Source organism: Helobdella robusta, assembly GCF_000326865.2.
Source record: "Helobdella robusta unplaced genomic scaffold HELROscaffold_4, whole genome shotgun sequence".
NCBI classification, from domain to species: domain Eukaryota; kingdom Metazoa; phylum Annelida; class Clitellata; order Rhynchobdellida; family Glossiphoniidae; genus Helobdella; species Helobdella robusta.
Window position 1 is genome coordinate 3495309 of NW_008704902.1, and position 18358 is coordinate 3513666.

General features: G+C 30.3%; 3 protein-coding genes across 3 annotated transcripts; 1 reads left to right on the plus strand and 2 right to left on the minus strand.

The window, feature by feature from the left end:
* Positions 1–201: 201 nt before the first annotated feature.
* On the minus strand, positions 202–6594 carry HELRODRAFT_162422 (hypothetical protein; the record flags this gene model as incomplete). Its single annotated transcript, XM_009024630.1, has 7 exons — positions 202–818; positions 2896–3401; positions 4381–4567; positions 4884–5063; positions 5276–5325; positions 5938–6131; positions 6478–6594. 7 exons carry the CDS (start codon positions 6592–6594, stop codon positions 202–204), a joined length of 1851 nt encoding a protein of 616 aa, XP_009022878.1.
* A 2051-nt stretch (positions 6595–8645) lies between these two features.
* Positions 8646–9496, plus strand: HELRODRAFT_66532 (hypothetical protein; the record flags this gene model as incomplete). Its single annotated transcript, XM_009024189.1, has 4 exons — positions 8646–8749; positions 9073–9089; positions 9164–9341; positions 9403–9496. Coding segments are annotated over 4 exons (393 nt in total), but the record flags the coding sequence as incomplete, so codon positions are not given.
* Positions 9497–11622: 2126 nt separating this feature from the next.
* On the minus strand, positions 11623–16167 carry HELRODRAFT_162424 (hypothetical protein; the record flags this gene model as incomplete). The annotated part of the gene is made up of 12 exons (XM_009024631.1): positions 11623–11784; positions 12138–12251; positions 12317–12557; positions 12635–12825; positions 12936–13069; positions 13129–13281; positions 14693–14850; positions 14963–15100; positions 15231–15288; positions 15360–15463; positions 15725–15847; positions 15956–16167. 12 exons carry the CDS (start codon positions 16165–16167, stop codon positions 11623–11625), a joined length of 1788 nt encoding a protein of 595 aa, XP_009022879.1.
* Between the last annotated feature and the right edge of the window lie 2191 nt (positions 16168–18358).

An 18358-nucleotide genomic window follows, 5' to 3' on the forward strand; every position in this document is an offset into this window, starting at 1 on the left:
GCACCTAATACAATTCTTACAGACGCTCATATATAACAAAACAAACAATTACTTATATATACCGTGTTACCTCGAATATAAGACAGGGTCTTATATTAATTTTTTCCCAAAAATTGCCCTAGGTCTTATATTCGAGGGAGGGCTTATATTATTATGCCAATTTTTTCGACATCATTTATTTTTCCCAAATACAATAATATTTTATTCAAATACAATAAGATCATCATCTTCTGGGATATCATCATTTTCTTCCAGATCAAGACCTTGAATTCCAGCCAAGATTTCATTTGACTCCAGCTCCTTCAGTATCATAGGTCCCAATCTATCGTGTTTTGCGATGTAGCTCGCTTCAAATGGCGATGTTTTGTCCAAGTACCCTGCTTTCAGAGCCTTTGCAACACAGCTATCAGTGACTTTGCCCCATGCATTCCTTACCCAAGAGACTACCTCCTGCAGATTAGGCTTCACGAAGTTGTTATTTTTGTTCCTTGACATCGTATTCTCAATATAATCATTGATTTCAAGTCTGAGGTAATCCTTGAAAGGCTTGTTTATTGCAATGTCCAAGGTCTGGAGGTAAGCAGTCATCCCTGCTGGGATCATAACCTGATCAACCCTTCTTTCTGCCAAGAAGATTTTCATATCCTTTGCACGATGAGTGCTTGCAGAGTCCCAAATGAGGAGACCTCGTTGACTTCCTCTTAAAACAAGTTGCAGCATAAGGTCCACCAATTTTCTTATTACATTCTGCGTACTCCATGCCTTTTCTGATTCCAAGACATAAACTCCTCCCTGGCATTCAATCTTTTCTTTCTTTCCTTTGGTAATAAGAAGTGGAGCAGCTTTCTTCCCATCCAGACGAATTGCCAAAATGCAGGTGACGCGTGCACTTTCATATCCAGTTGATGGTACATAAATAGATGAAGCTCCTCTGAAGTCGACTGTCTTTTGAGTGTCCTGACCCATGTAAACAGCAGTCTCATCCATAGCAATCATGTTGGAAAGCTGATACTTTGAAAAATCCAAACCATCCATGAAAGACTTGAACATGAGAGCTCTCTTGACAGCTTCTTTATCCTCAAGCTTGAACAGTGTTGTTGATCTTCGTAGTGAGAGTTCATACCGCTGAAGGAAGCGATCCAGCCAACATTTTGAAGCTTTGAACTCCTCAGGAGGGATGTCAAGTGTAGGAGCCATCTCGAGAGCAAAAGCTTGAATCTCAGCTCTGCGCACAACCATACGGTTTTCTCTCTTCTCAGCAATCCAGTCAAAGATGATGTCTTCTAACTCTGGAAAGAATGGACGATTTCCAGAGCCACATTTTCTTTTTTTTGCCTGCCCATCTTCAACCTTTTGATTGAGATCATCATACTGTGCTCGCCATTTCCTAACCATTCGTACGTCCAACTTCTTCTCTTTGCAAAATGCAGTAATATTTTGATCTCTGCATTCCTCCACAATTCCTTTTTTGTATTCGACAGAGTAACTTTTCCTCTTGCCACTCATCTTAAATATGGGCAAAATGTTACAAAATAGTTTATTTAAATAGAAAAAACAACCCTTACTTTGACAGCTTTGTAACCTCAGGATATGCTTGAAAGAGGAAAAACAGTTCGAAAAACGAAAAATCCTCGAAAAACGAAAAATCTTGCAGCAGTTGACGTTTCCGGTGTGGTTTTGACAGAAGTTTTTGTTGTTGTCAGCTGATTCATACTAGAAATTATAATCGAGGGAGGGCTTATATTCGAGGGAGGGCTTATATTAGAAAAATAGACAAAAAACGTGCTAGGTCTTATATTTGAGGGATGTCTTATATATGAGGAAACACGGTATATATATATGTATATATGTATATATATATAAATATATGGTACAATTGTGGCCAAATGCTCATATATATATATATATATATATATATATATATATATACTCTGTCTCTACAGCGTTAATTGTTTGTTTAATGTGAATACTTAATGGTCATTTAATTAGTTATTACGATCTTCAACTTTGTCCAATATGACACTTTTACGTGTCATCATTATCGATGATTCCTCTGTTTCTAAATATATTAGTGGGAAGGATTCCAGTTGCACGTTGTTGAATATTTATTATTGGATGTCTTTGTTCGACGAGTATTCACTCGGCTAGTTGTAAATTATAATGGTTGTTATTGTAACGTAAGATTTCAACATTGTTGATACACGGTGCACGTACAAACTGGCGCTATAAAAAATCATATGAAAGAGAAACAAAAAACTAAAATTACTGGGCAAATCTTGAACAACAATGTTGATATCTTACATTACAGTAACAATCATTATAATTTATTACTAGCCAATTAAATACTCATAGAACAAAGACATTCGATAATTTTATATTCAACAACGTGCAAATGGAATCCTTCCCACTAATATATTTAGAAACAGAGATAATGATGATACTTAATAGTGTGATATTGCAAAGTTTATTAAAAGTTTTTCACTCGGCGTTACTGGATGTGTGACCAAACTATCAACACAATAAAAAAAAACTGGCATATATAATACACATTACATTAACTTTTGGGATATCCTCAATGAAATTTTGGGTAGTTGAACATAAGTTATGTTTTCTCAATCTACAGCATATCCTCTTGCTTCTTTTAAATTAATTTGTAAAGGCTCACATAAGCAAAATGCTTACACGAAAAATAAGAAAAGGTAATGTTTTTTTAATTCGCAACATATTACATTGAAAAATGAGATCAAAAATTAAATTAGAGCTAAATTCATAGCAGCAGATCCTAAAAGTTTTGCGGCATAATCAGTGAATGTTCTTTTGCAACATCAGTTTTGTATATCCAACTCAAAATAATAACTTATGGGTCAATTACATTGAAAAAAAACAAATAATTACCAGCATCCAGAGAAGATTTTTGTTGAGTTGTACCACTAGTGCCAACAGGATCTTTCAGATCTACTTGATCATCTTTTGCAATTTCTTCGACACATTTGGTTTCCTTTTTCACTCGGCTTGGTCTCTTCATGTGGTATCTTATTTCTCCATGTGGATCGGTCACATCACAGAGAGCCAAGAAGACGATATGTGTATCCTCTGGCATGTTAAGAAGACAATACTTCCCAACCAATTGATTAAATTTTTCATTTGCATGGTCTAAGTTATTTTCTATTTTCTGCCTTAAAACATTATTTTTTTCTTCTAAATTAGAAATAGATTTTACAGGTTCATTTTGAACTTTGTCCTCAGTCTTGATATTAGTTAGCTTACCATTTATTTTATTATCTTCATTATTGTTTGATTTGTCTTCACTAGCTGCTCTTTGCATCAACTGTTCATATCTTTCAATGTCTTTGTTGTCCAGCAAACAAACCAGTCTTTTTATCTCAAAAACATTCTTTGCTCTGAAAAATTTTTAATTGATAATAATTGAAAATAATAATAATAATTGATAATATTTTTAAATTATAGCAATAAATTTTCACATGAAGAATGTTAAAAATGAGAAACGGCAAACATCTAAGCGGCCGTAAACAGCAGTAATTACAAAATATGAATAGAAGCGAAAATAAATGTATTATCATGTAAGGTAGCAAGAATTACTTAGTGGTCTAATGTAAAGAAATTCATGAACAAACATGCATACTGAGATCAAATGTATTGCTGGAAAAAAACATCAGGACAGCAGGCGCTTAAAAGTGCCTAGTCCTGGTCTCTCAAGTGTGATTCGTGTACGCTAGTGATTTGTTAGCATTTCTATAACTGATGCACTACAGTCATTTGTAGTCTTTAAAATTTAATGTTTATCAGAAGCAGAAAATGTTATGTCCATAACTTGATATTTAGTAATTAATTAATTCCTTGTTGTTTAATGGCTAATTATATCATAATAAACGGTTAATAATTATTGCGATTTACATAAAAAAGACCCAGATGAAAATGCTGCCAATATTTGTGAGCACTTATCACCACTAAATTTATATTTAAAATGTGGATTATTTATCTGCTGCTAGTTTCAATTGTTCAAGTGAATAAATAATTTGTTAACAACATTTCGTTTGTCAGCCATATAACAAATTCAAAGTTTTTGAAACCCACAAAAACCTAGCTCAAAAAGTTAGTTATTATTGTTTATTTTAATTTTTACATTTAAATTCTTTTTATTTAGTGCCAGAGTCTAAATTTCCTTTTCTATTATTATGAACAAAAAATTTGAAATATAAAAAGCTAAAAATAGTTTTTCAGTTTCTACACTCAGTTTCTAAATTGGTCAGATTCAAATTATTGAACAATATCCAAAAAAGCTTAAAATCAATTCAGTGCATACAGTTTCTATGTTATTTCTCAACATGAGTGAAGGACAAAACAATTTAATATACGAACTGCAGTGCTTGGCTGATATCAAGAAGGAGATAGAGCATGTGTTGTGACGTGAATCTTTCAAGGTTATACTTCCATAGAAAAACCTTACTGGCATCAGCATCAAACAAATCTTTTGCTCTCTTTACAAGAACTTCAAATTTTGATGGAACCAAATGCTCTGCGTTCTCAACAAAGCATATAACGTGATCTGTTATATAAAAAATTTGTTAGATTTTCGTTATATAGAAGTTCGTTATAAGTAAGTTTGACTGTAATTAAAAAGAATAAAACAAAAAATTTCAAGCTCACTATCATCATGACTGCTGGTTTTCAATTTTTTAGCATTTGAAACATTTTCATCATTCTTATCATTGCAAACGTTTAATCTTTTTTTGGGTAACGATGCTTTTGAGTTTTTTTCAACATTTAATTTTTCTTGCTTCGCTAAAAAAAACGATAGATCATAAAAACTTGATGCTAAAAAATAAATCATTGGCAAACTGGTACTTAAAAAAAAATGTTACATGTTAGATGACCAGAATCTTGAGTTTCACAGACTGGAAGTGTTTCCTTATTGGCTTTACCAATTTTCTTATCATTTGCATCTTCATTTCCACTGGCGTCAGATGAGTCAGATGAATCTGATGATAACGTGTAATCACTCTTATACTCATCGTTATCAGTGTCTTCAGAATAATCTATATCTGGATAAATTTGGCAAAAGATAGGCAAGCTACAGTAATATTATATTCATTGATTTTCAATTACCTTGTAATTACTTTCATAAATTTCATTGAGTAATGAAAAAACATTTCAATATTTCAAATTCTCCAGCATACTACTAAAATACAAACAATGAATAAGTTGGAAAGTATAATTTTTGTGAACTGAAACTAAGAAACGTAATTAATCAAACTTTTTTGAATTTTGTTGAACATCTCCTCATGTTCCTCACTGCAAAAAACTCTGAAATTCAAAATGAGAACTAATAAAATGAGGAAAGTATGAAAAACCAAATAAAATGAAATAACATTTTTTTTATATTTTATGTTTCACTTCTAAATAAAAATAAAACAAAAATGAATAAAATAAAAATTAAATGAATGACTGACTGGGATATCAATAACATACATAGATCAGCAGTGTTTAAGAAATGAGTTATTGAATTGTTGCTGACTAATTATTTTGCAATAGTTTTTGGTTCATTGACAATGACCTAATGTATAAATCTGATGTTTTTTTTGGGTTTTGTGAATTTATTTGACTTTTTCATTATTTCAGTAACTTTTGGATGTGTTTCTTATTTGTGATTTTTGTTTGACCTAACAGGCCTATAATGGGCTTCTGGTCTGAGTTTTAAAGTTAATAAATAAATATGTAGCTAGTCCTATAAATATCTTTGTTAATTTACAGTATACATAAATATTTTATATATTAGGTATAAATATGTTTTTAATGTAAAGCAAATTACAAAAAAAATTGAAATAATTTTTTTCACATAGCTTTTTACTATGTGACTTCATATATAACACAAAAATCAACAAACTACAAATCAAATTTAAACTTCAAAATAAGTACCTGTAGAGTATTTGTGGTTCATCAGAATCATTAAAATTTCTAAGAACAATTCTTCGGGTTCTAGCATTCCTATCTAATTTTGCACAGTAGAAATGAAAAGTTTTTTTACATTTCGAGATTGCACAGCCTGCAGTTGCTCCTCCTCCCAAGTTATTTTTTGATTTTTTACCACTTTTACAACATATAGAACATTTCTGTTGAAATGAATTAATAATCAAACAATAAAACACACCATTTTATACAATTGTAAATCTAATTAAAAATCAAAAATCTCAATTTCATTTCAATCAAATATAAAATCAAATTAAAAAATTTAAATTACCAATAGCTTTCCTCTGTTTTGCTCTTTCAAAACTTTTTTTACTTTGAACCCACCAAACTTTTTCATTTGATATTGAACAAGCAGAGCAGAATATTGCTTTGAAAAATAAAATTAGTAATTAAAAAATTATCAAAATTTCATCTTATTTTAATCTTAAATTTTAAAAGTAAAACTAACTCCAGTTTATTAATTAAATAAAAAAAAAGTTTTTTACTTACCATGCATCGCTGGTGAGAGGTACATTTTGTATTTTTATCATGCCAGAGCTTACCGCAAATATGCTCAGCTTCGACACCTTGTTTGCAAAATCCACACTTAAAATCTGATTTGTTCATTTTAAAAAATCAGTCAAATTCAATTCCAAACAAAACACAGTCGATTAAGTTGGATAAACATAGCAAGAATCAACTGTTGCCTGCCAACGTTAGTTACGCTAATAAAAATTATTTAACCAAAAATCTGTAATGCCAAAACAATTTAATAAATTAACAGATGAGTGTTTAAGCGAACGTTGTTTAAATTATACAAAATAAATTTTGTTTTAAACTTTCTGAATAAATAAAATAGTATTCTGTAACTAAATTTAACGAAAGTTGAAATTATGTTCTGTTTCTCAAACCCATATACTCAATAGAATGGAATAAAACCTAAACACAACAATTCAGTTAAAATGGAAACAGATAATGGTCAGTTTTTTTACTTTAGGAATTGTGTTAAACTAATGTCATTGTAGCTCAGTTTTTTTTATTATGTAAATAAATATGTAGATAAATGGTACACTAATGTTTTATGAGTCTGTGATATATTCATGTACAAGGAAACAGAGGCAACATCAACCTGTTTTTAACCTAATCATTGTATGTATCAAGTTACTCCCTGGTTTCAAGCCCGGTTTTTCCCACATTTTATTTTTTATAAATTTAAATGGCTTTCCAGATTCATGTTGGATCAATCACGTGATCACCAAAAAATATTGAGATTTAAAAACTTTTAATTGATGGGCGGTCTGTGGCAAAGTTAAATTTATTTTGCGTTTACAAGGGCTGTGACGTCTCGAGACGAGCTATTTACTCTCTTGATCTTGCCTCGAGACTTTACAATGTTAGTCTTGACTTTGTCTCTGTCTCGTTTTAAAAACCATGTCATTCTTGGTCTCGTTTTTTTTAGTGTCTTTCGTTTTTTTTAGTGTCTTGATATGCCTTGAAAACAAGACGCAGATAGGAAAATATTTTGTATGCATTCAATTCAAAGTTTTAAACCATTTTTGATAAATTCTTCTAAAAGCGTACATTAAAGTACACACTAACTTATTTTGAAAAACAAATTACTCATTGGCAGTGCTTGGTGTTAATATCTGGTAATGGTAATATAAAACTATAAAAGTAATTACATCATAATCTCATAATCAAAATAGTCACATCAATCAGAAGGTCCAAGCATGTAATTCCTCAGGCTTCATATCATTTGGCATATAGATACAATACATTCTTAGGTTAATGTTAATATACAGTACAGACTACAGATACACTTAAATGTTCACATGTAAACAAATAAATGTGTACTTGTATATTATATACCAATGTATAAATATGCAAATGTGTACATGTGTATGTTTACAAATGAAAATATATATACACATTTTTATTTTTTTATATTTATGCATATTTGTTTGAAGTTAGGTGACAAAAATCCAGCTCAAATCTGACTTCCTTAAAAGTTCTCACTGATTTTTTTTTCAAATTTTGGCGTCTTAGTCTCATTCTTGTCTTTAGATGTTTCGAGACATGTTCCTTGAAAGTCTTGTCTTGGTCTTGTCTTGACTTGAGCTTTCAACGTCTTTGTCTTGTTTTTAAAATACACTGTCTTGTCACAGCCCTGGCATTTACCGGTTTAATATTTAATTCATCAAGTTATTCTTGCTGTTTTTTTTATCTCATGTTGGAATGACTCCATAAAATACTACTAATTTTTATACATGGATGAAGTGAGCTATTCTAAGCAATTGAGATTGATTCATTTTTATTTATTTTTTTCTGTTATAATTTTTTTTTTGAAAATATTCTTCTAAATAAATGACTGAAAATTTTTTAGTCACTAGGTTTTTTCTGTTATTTAGTGATGTTAATTAATATCCGTTTATTAATTTTATAGAAGTTTTATTGAGTTATTTTATTAATTATTTATATACTGGTTTTAAAATCATCATTAGGCAAGGCATCAAATCACATATTAAATTTACAATTTATATAAATAGCATTTGCAGCTAAATACAGGATTCATATTAATTTTTAAATATAAACTAAGGAACTCAAACTTTTTAATAGTTTAAAATTTTAAATAAAATAAAGTTGCACATATCAAATATTTTATAAAGGCTACAATCTCAGAAGTTGCAATGGAGATCATTGATGAAATGGCTTTAGGTTTGTGCTTTGAAATACACAGATCTTGTAAAAGAGGCCTTTTATTTCTTGATGAAATGGATGCAGAGTAAGTTATACATTATATTTCACTTCTGGTTATTCTATTGTTCAAATCAAACTTTGCATTTAAAATAGTGATCACGATAATTTTTAAGAAACAAGACATTTTGTATTAAACTAATTAATGCTTATGCTGTATTGCTATGCTGCTGATCTCCGTTTGAAAAAGTTTGTCCTCAATTATAATTATTGGCATGCCAGGTAGCTTTCCACTTTTAACAATTCTCTTCTTCCAGTGTAGACAAATACTCTTTTTTTTGGATTATCAATTTTAAAATTAGTTTCAATCATGTTGGTTGAGTTAAATCTTCAACTTTGTTTAACTTATAGGTCTCAGAAGCTTTATGGTTAGTTTTAACATTTTAAAACCATTTTTGTTTTTTTTGTCAACCTCAACAAAAACAATGATTTAAATTCAAAGAAATTGTCAATATTAGAGGAGTTGATGTATTTGGACAAACGTTTTCTGCTAAAAAGCAGTATGACTGCATTTGCCCTAACTGCCACAGAAATCTGGCAGCCTCAAGATTTGCTCCACATCTTGAAAAATGTATGGGCATGGGTGGATGTGTTTCTAGAATTTCTAGTAGAAGGTTCAGGTTAGAAATTTTGCTTGTTGTAGATTATATCATTTTGAATCTTCTCTTTTGTTTTCATAAGAACTAACCACAGTGTGAAAAAAGAAAGTGAAGTAGAGAGTGATGACAATAGTGCTGATAATGATTGGACTTACCAAGGAGACAAATCAAGTTAGAGGATCATGTTGAAATATATTTATATAAGTAGTTTGAATTTTAATCCTAATTTTGATTCAATGTAGGTAAAAAATTCAAAAAAGAGAAGAAACTGACTAAAAAATCAAAACTGTCAGCTAAACAAGGCAAATATTTTTTGGCATTATGTAGGACTTGTAAATTATTTTACAAATCGAAAAATATTTTTACAGAGTTTTTGGAAGATCCATATTTTCTTTACAAAAATATGTCTCTAGGTTATTTTTGGAACAGTATTTTTAGTGTTCGTTAAAATGATAAAAAAGTTTTAATATTTTAACAGAAGAGAAGAAACTGCTTTTATTGAAGGTATTTTATAAAATAATTGTATTGAATCAATGAATGTCACAAAGTTTATAATTGTAGAATTGTGGAGTCATTTCAGAGCATGCCAAGAAAATGTGTACCAGGTACTAATTTTTATCAACTGCAGCTCTTACTAAATTTTCAAATACTACTATTGTTCACATCAAATTATTTATTAAACAGATCACTTAATTGTCCTCAGCATACTGATGAACAAAGATTAGCTATAAGAAAAGCATTGTTGTCATCTACATCATCCATGCTGTTGGTTTCATTTGGTTTTACATCCATATCTTAGTGGTAAATTTCTAACTAAATATTTTATGAAGGGAAAGTGGAATTCTAAATAAAGCTAAAGTGACTGCTTTAGAAAGCATGAATGTGTCGCCCAGTGATTCATGCTCCACCTTTACAAGTTTGTTTCACTTTCTCCTATCTGATTTGAATGAATATGTCTAATCATTAATTTTAATATTTTCAATATTTGTTAAAAGGCATTGGTTCTAGTAAAAAAGAAAAAAATAAACATAAAAGAAAAAGATGATGTTTACTGGCCATCTAGTCTTTTTTTTTGTTTTGATGAAGTTGTTTTTTTTTTACATCTGATAAAACTTTGTTTTAGTTCATAAGTTTGGTTTTAAAATAATTTTAAGCCTGCACTCAGTTGTACAAATACATTGTTATCCAGTGCAGACTGGCTTTTGACAATTATTGTATTTTTGACAGTTGTTAATTCTGCTTTGATTCTATAACAATTTATAATTTGATTTGAGCTTATATTCATTGTGCTTGATTTTTTCAAGATGTTCATTTAATCTGCATGTCTTTTACGTAGTTTTTTAAGCTCGCTAGTCTTAAAATTAGTCAGAAGTTATTTATTGAGTTCATTAAAACAAACTGTTGAAGTACCTTTCTTTTTTCTAATTAAAACTTGTTTGGTTACTGCTACTTGAATAAATTAAGTTAAACTGTTTGGATTTTTTTGTTACATTTATATCCAAATTTAACAAATTGTGGATTGCGTGATCATGTTTTTATGCAAGTACTGTAGTGTAACTCCATTCTATACTAAAATTTCCATAGGAAATCGATCTCAAACGTTAGATTCGGCAGATCCAACGCTTACCGGAATTTAGGCTCTTATTCGAATCTGGAACTTCCATTCCTAATTTTATTTGTACGTACATTAGTTGTGCACATCTATCTATACATGTGCAACATGAAACTTGACTAAGATATTTATTTCTTGCAAGCTTATAGTTAATTCGAGAACTTACAACTAAACGCTATTGGCGCAAGCTTTTTGAAATTGTAGCAATTCTAAGCCTATATTTATTAGGTTCAATTCCTGTGGTCGTAAAAATCGAAAGAGAAATTTATCGTCATTGTTAACTATAGACAAATGTCACGGCGAGAATTTCTGTTGGACAATCTACCGAAACCATGTATATATATTCCGTGATCTAAACAGTCAACATTTTTCATAAATAAATTTTGTATGACTGACTTGATTAACAAAATGTATTTTTGATATTACTTTAACTTTTTGCCTTGTCAAAATGCCATTGTTAAAACAAAAGCTTGTCAGTCTTAAAGTGTATTTTTGCGATTTTTAGCCGTTAGTAAATCTACATGTTGGAACCTAATTTTTTAGAGATGAAATTTTAAAAAATCATACATATATTATTGAATTGTGTCATACTAAACGTCGAAGTGTTAGAATCTGTTGATTTTTTATCTACCATTTAATTAGGTATATATAAATTTGCAATACGTATTCCAGCAAAAATCTGGCTTTTTGTCACATTCCATCTGGTTCTCCACCTTTTCGACCATCAGCAACAGATTCAATGCAGTCTTCACGGTAACAGTTGATCTTGATGATGTTACAGACAGCTGTCCAACCTTCTGGTGATATGACTTCGCTCATGTGACCTTTGCTTTTCAGACCGTCAATATGCATCTGTCAATCGATCAATAAATCAAATCGTCAAATGTGCTGATGAGCCTTAACGAGAACAGCTCCACTGAAATTAATTTTAAACCAAGAATATAATCTCATTGTAAATTTAAAATCTTATTTCATCAACTAGATTCAAAATTGTAAAATTTTATAACCTAATTTTCAGAGTTCTATTTTCAGAATTTACATGTATAGTTAATCTTATATTTATATATAAATTCATTAAGTTTTTTTTGTTATTATTAACTATCAATACATGAAAAATGATACATAATCCGCTGAGATTTGAAATTAGCGATCTTCATCAAATAAAAAAAAACAAGTTGCTAAATGAAAGTCATTTTTCATAATACCTGGCTAATCCAGTCTTCATACAAGATCCTGTCAGGAAGAAGTTGGTGGTGTACACGTGCTCGATCAACTGATTGATTTAATGTTTCATTGCCCCACAGAGCACCCACCGCTACCTTGGTGTAAGTTTTAAATTACATTAATGTCATGATGAACGTTCGAAAACATCAAAATGAAGCACCCCAGCTAAAGCAGTTATTATCCTTGAGCCACCTTCTGCACCGAAAACATATTTGACATTTCCCTGAGAATCCATCAGGAAGGATGGACTCGTTGATGACATTGGAATCTTGCCAGACTGAATGTAGTTTGTAGGAGAAGGTACGTAGCCATAGTAGTTTTGTTGAAAAGGGCTTGAAAAGTCATCCATTTCGTTGTTGTATAAAATACCTGTTTTTGATCCCTTGACTAGCGAGCCAAACCTTAAAATAAATATTTGAAATACTGAAATATTTTTGTTAGTTTGAATTTTAAATTTTTTATTTATAATAATCCAAACCCAGTGTTAATAGTTGATGTCATGGCTACGGCTGATCCATCAGGTCCATACACACTTACATGAGACGTTCCGTGGTCTTCGAATTGATTATAAGAATTGTTGTAATGAGTTGTGTTGTTGAATGTCTTCCTGTCGTCAATTTTTGCTCTGATAAACTCGGCAAATTCTTTTGAAATCATTTTCTGCATAAGCTTTAGCACATTTTATTTGTATTTTTTTAATTAAAAAGATTAATAAACATGTGAGCATTAATAAACTGGTTTATTTAATCAGTTCTGTCACTTATTTAAAATTCTCTAACCTGTGACACATTCACAAAATTTTCATCTCCCATCATGCCTCGGCCAGCGTAAGAAAATTTAAACGCTTCAACCAGTCTGTGATACGTCAAACCCATATTTTTTGGAGAAAAGTCATTAGGCGTCAGTTTGTACCCTTGGTTTGTAGATTGATTTGAAAAAATGTTTCATCAATAAAACAATGAAGATATCAACCTGCGAGGATGTTCAATATGAGTCCCAGTACAACTCCGCTGGATGGAGGTCTCAGACTGTGGTGTGTTAAGTTGGTTCCTTGCAGTTTTATGGCTGTTGCTTCTTTCCATTCAACTTCATAATTTTTTAAATCTTCTTCTGTTATGATTCCTCCTGTAAAATGAATTCAGAAAAAATGAACCATAGAATAACTTTTGATATACTGCCTGCATATCGTACACAAATCATTGAGTTATTAAGACTCAAATTTCTGTAAACCATTTTCTATATTCATCTTATCTATTATATTGCTCAAACAAGTTTTAATCTCGGTTGCAAACTCAGACCTGGCCTTCATTTTCTTTTATCATTTTCTGCCTTCGTTGTCTCTCACTATTCATTATATTATTATCGGTCTGGGATATGAAATGTGAATTTTTGCGCTTTATATATTTATACTTTCTACATTCTCTATGTTCATATTTTTTTAAATTTTATGTTCACTTTCTATGTTCATTTTTCATCTCCATTTCCGATATTATCATCAGCTTTTTATACGGTTTCAAAATTTATCCTTCAATTTCCATCCATTTCTATTGAATTGAAAATGATTTGTACGTCGTCAGTGCTGCTCAATTTTGTCAAAAATTTTTTGAAACATTTTTGAATTGGTGACTGGATGAAAGAGACATAGAAACAAATAAAAATAATTATTTTATAAACTATTAACACAGTAGGTAATTGTGAAACGAAATTTGTTATTTAAATTTGTTATAAAAAGAACATTCATTCATTCAAATTGAACAAAAATGAAGTTAATACCATTTCTCACGCATTCAGTTATTGATATCATTATGTTAATAACCAGCATGTCTTCTAGTGGTTATATTATCAAGTGTTTGTACAATTGACGCACGTGTGAAGTGTTGGAATGGTGCGTAATACTTTGAATCGTTGAAATTTTTTTTTAAATTATAATTTTTTTAAATAAACATTTGGCGAAAATTATTTTGAATTAAATTTTTGAAACTTTGTTTGTCAATACGTGAGCCATATAACGACATTTGCGAACAACTACTGCTGCGTTTTAAAGATGCGTGAGCAAATTATAAACTAAAAATTCAAATACTTATTCAAAATTGCAAAAATAAAATAACTTAATGCATTCAATGCTGTATTCTAGCTCAAATTTCTAACTTTTTCGCAACATTCAAAATGTTCGTAAAAACGATTCACTCGCTAAACGCTGATATAAAAAACTTTATGAGTCTTTTATCACATCCAATAAATTATTATTGATCATAACATTTTAGAGATCATAAACTAAAGCATCTCATTTGCATAACAAATTAAAAATTTTGATTGATAATTATATTGCAGAATCACTTGAAATAGATTTTTGATACAATATATTTTACGTTTATAGAATTGATTTTTCAAAGTCTTTAATGCTTTGCTGTAACGTTTAGTTCAAAAAGCCAATGTAAGGGTATTCATATAAATAACTATATGTTAATAATGTGAAAGTTCAAAAGTTACTCGTTATTTTATATGGAAGTTGAATGTTTTTTAAATTGCATTTCACCTGCGTTTTGCACTTCCTTCGCGACTTCCACCGCAAGATGTCCTTCATAGAATGACATGGGATCGGCGGATATGTTTCGATAGGTCACGGCCAGTTTTTGATCCTTGATGATGTCACCAAGTTTTAGGAGCGTGCCATCGTTTTTAGTGAATGTAGCTCTTAATGCAGAGAAGTTTATTTTTACTTTAATAAATTTCGATAAACTAGTACATAATTAAATTCAACTTGAAACTTAAAAAATGTTTGATTTCAACTGGTTTTGAAAATTACTTTAAGCTCGGATTGTTATCAAGCTGATCTTTTGTGAGCATTGAAATAGCTTTAGCCAATGATTTTTCAACTACGAAACCATTTTCCAGCAACTTAATTGAAGGATCCAGCAAATCGCTCCATGGCAATCTCCCAAATCTTAGCATTGTCGATCATGAAAAATTTACGGTTAGGCATAATATCTAGAATACTTTCTAAAAGATCATTTAAGTCTGTAATTGTGAATGTTACAATTTGTTATTGGACTAATGATTTGGAAATGTTGAACCTTTTCCAAGCGTTGTAAAATCCTTTAATTTCGCCTGGTACTGCAACGGCTAGTCCTCCTGAATGATTATGAATTAATAGTCAGAAACATCAATTTTTTTGAAGAGCGTTCATCATACAAGCAACTTACCAATTTCAGACGAAATATTTCTGAACATATCAAATTTAGCTTTCCTTGGTGCCCGTTCACGCGCTGTGATTGTTGTCAGTATTTTTCTACTTTCGTTTCTTGGACTGTTAAGCATATAAAAATAAATCAAAATTATGTGATCATCTTATTATAAAATTTAAAAAAGAAAAGATTATAATACAAATGTTCAACTGTAAACTTGTACAATATTATAATAATAAATAGTATATCAACAAATCTAAAAAAGATGTGTTTAAATATAATTAAACAGCATAGCAAAATCCATAATCGGAAACCTTTTAAAAATTGAACGGTTAGTTCAATTAATTACAAGATTTTATGGAGTGCGAAAGTAAATGACCAACGTGTCATATATGATGGCCAGATGACCTCCTCCGAAGCCGCAACTGTGCAAACTGACCACTCCAATGCAGATCATCGTTGCTATCGAAACATCCACCGCAGATCCATTTCTTTGGAATATTGATCTAATGTTCAAATTTTTTTATTCAAATTCTTACAATTAATTTATATTTTCGTGCAAAAAATGTTGCTTGAAAATTGTAAATACTGTGAATGTAAATTAAACAACAAACTTTCCGATTTTGGAGCAGACTTCTGAATCAGAGCTGACTGCATAGGAGGAGAACTTCCTGTAAGCCGATGGATGAAAGCTGTTAATATTAATTTTCTCAACGTCGTCTGTTGACCGCCCTGAGAGAACAACTGCAAGTGCAATCACCACGCAAACTACAATCGCCGACACTGCCAAAGCAGTTAAGGCTAATATTTTCGACGATTTATTCATGTTTTTAGGTGACAAAGTAAAACAAACTTTAGACAACTTGTAATGAAATTTTATTAAAACTAATGGATTGAAACCATAAAAAACTTGCATGAAGTGTGCATAATATATATATATATATATGTAATATGTGCATCATATATATATATATTAACATATATATATATATAGACATATATGTAAATATATATATATGTGAGTCAACCTGAATCCACAAGTACGTGAGTTTACAAAGGGTGAGAATTTCCGACCTGCCCCCACAAGCATGGCTGGCCAGTATATTATATGCTGTGTCTCTACAATGTTAATTTTTTGTAAGAAATTTAATTTTGAATATATTGGTTTGAGGACGACCAAGCTATCGAGAAGACTCACGATGCACGTATAAACTAGCCCTATAAAGAATCACATGACAGGGAAACGCAAAACTAAAACTTCTAAGCAAATCTTGGACAACTATGTTAAAATCTTATTTTACAATAACAACCAAATTAATTTACGATTGGCCGAATCAATTTTTATAGAACAAAGACTTAAAATATTCAACAACGTGCAATTGAAGTCCTTCCCACAAATAAATTTAGAAACAGAGGTAATAATGAAACGTAAAAGTGTCATATTGCGCAAAAGTGAAGATCGTAATGTATTGTCATAAAGTTATTACCGTAAAATTAAATTAACTAATAAATAATTCACTTTAAACCAGGGGTTAGCAAACTTTTTGCTGCGAGGACCGCAGTGAGAACTATTTGACCTTTAAAGGGCAGCATATCTACTTAAATAGCAAATTTTTTCGACCCGGCGGAGGGAGAATTTTTTTGAGATTTGAGGCTCCTTTTTTTGGTCATAAAGTCTGGCTGACGACCATTTTTTGACGAACATGGCCTCGCGGGCCGCATCAAACAGCCGTAGTTTGCCCACCCCCTGTTTTAAACAAACAAAGAATTACCATTGTAGAGACACAGTATATATATATATATATATATATATATATACATATATATATATATATATATATATATATCTATTGTACTTAAGCATTTGGCCATATACACAACGTATCAATTCGAACATCAAAGATGGTATAGGAATACAGAAAAAACCTTTTTTGTTCTAACATGCTTAAAATAAATAAAAATGTTGGTTTTGAACTCAAGAAACTTGACAATGATTTACGATCTACCGTTAGAAAAATCGAAAAATTAAACAGGAAGCTAACTAACGCTGAACATGCTGTGGTTTTTATCAATATATCAATAATTGCATTTCTGACAGTTTTAATTATATATATATATATATATATATATATATATTATTGGTGAAAATTACAGCATATTCGGCGTTAGTTAACTTCCAATTTAACTTTTCGATTTTTCTAACGGTTGATCGTAAATCATTTTCAAGTTTCTTTAGTTAGAAACCGTTAAAAAATCGAAAAGTTAAATTGAAAGGTAAATAATGCCGAACATGCTGTGATTTTCATCAATAATTGCATTTTTGACAATCTTAATCCAATATATATATATATATATATATATATATATCCCGTACAAAGTAAATCACACATACTGTTATATATCGTTATGTTCTGTTAATTTCCTTCTATTGTTGCATGTCACAATAAATTCCTATCTGCAACTCTGCAATTGAACATTTGTTTGCTCTCTGCTTATGGTTTCAGTCAGTATTGCCAATCATGTGTTTGTTAATAAATTTTAACGTGTTATCCAAGGTCGAGTGCCGCTTATTGTTAATTTTGTTTTGAAATAAGTTTGACCTATAAAGTATTCTACAAATAATAACAACAATATATATATATATATATATATATATATATATGTGTGTGTGTGTGTGTGTGTGTGTATTTATATATATTTAAATGATATATATATAATTGTGTGTGTGTATGTATGTGTTTGTGTGTGTATGTATGTATATATACCATCATCAGGTTACTGAAAAAAGCTTTTATGTAAATGTATGAAAAATGCAGTCTAAAATAATTCGAAATTTTACTATTAAATTGAATAAATTGAATTATATTGATAAAATAATTGTTCGAAAAATTTTAAAAAACTTTGTTACAAACTCAACAATGCGGAAAGGTAAATGCGCTGATATTTCTTAATAACTGTATATACGGCAGTCTGAACCTACATATATATATATATATAACAATAAATGCTGATCACAG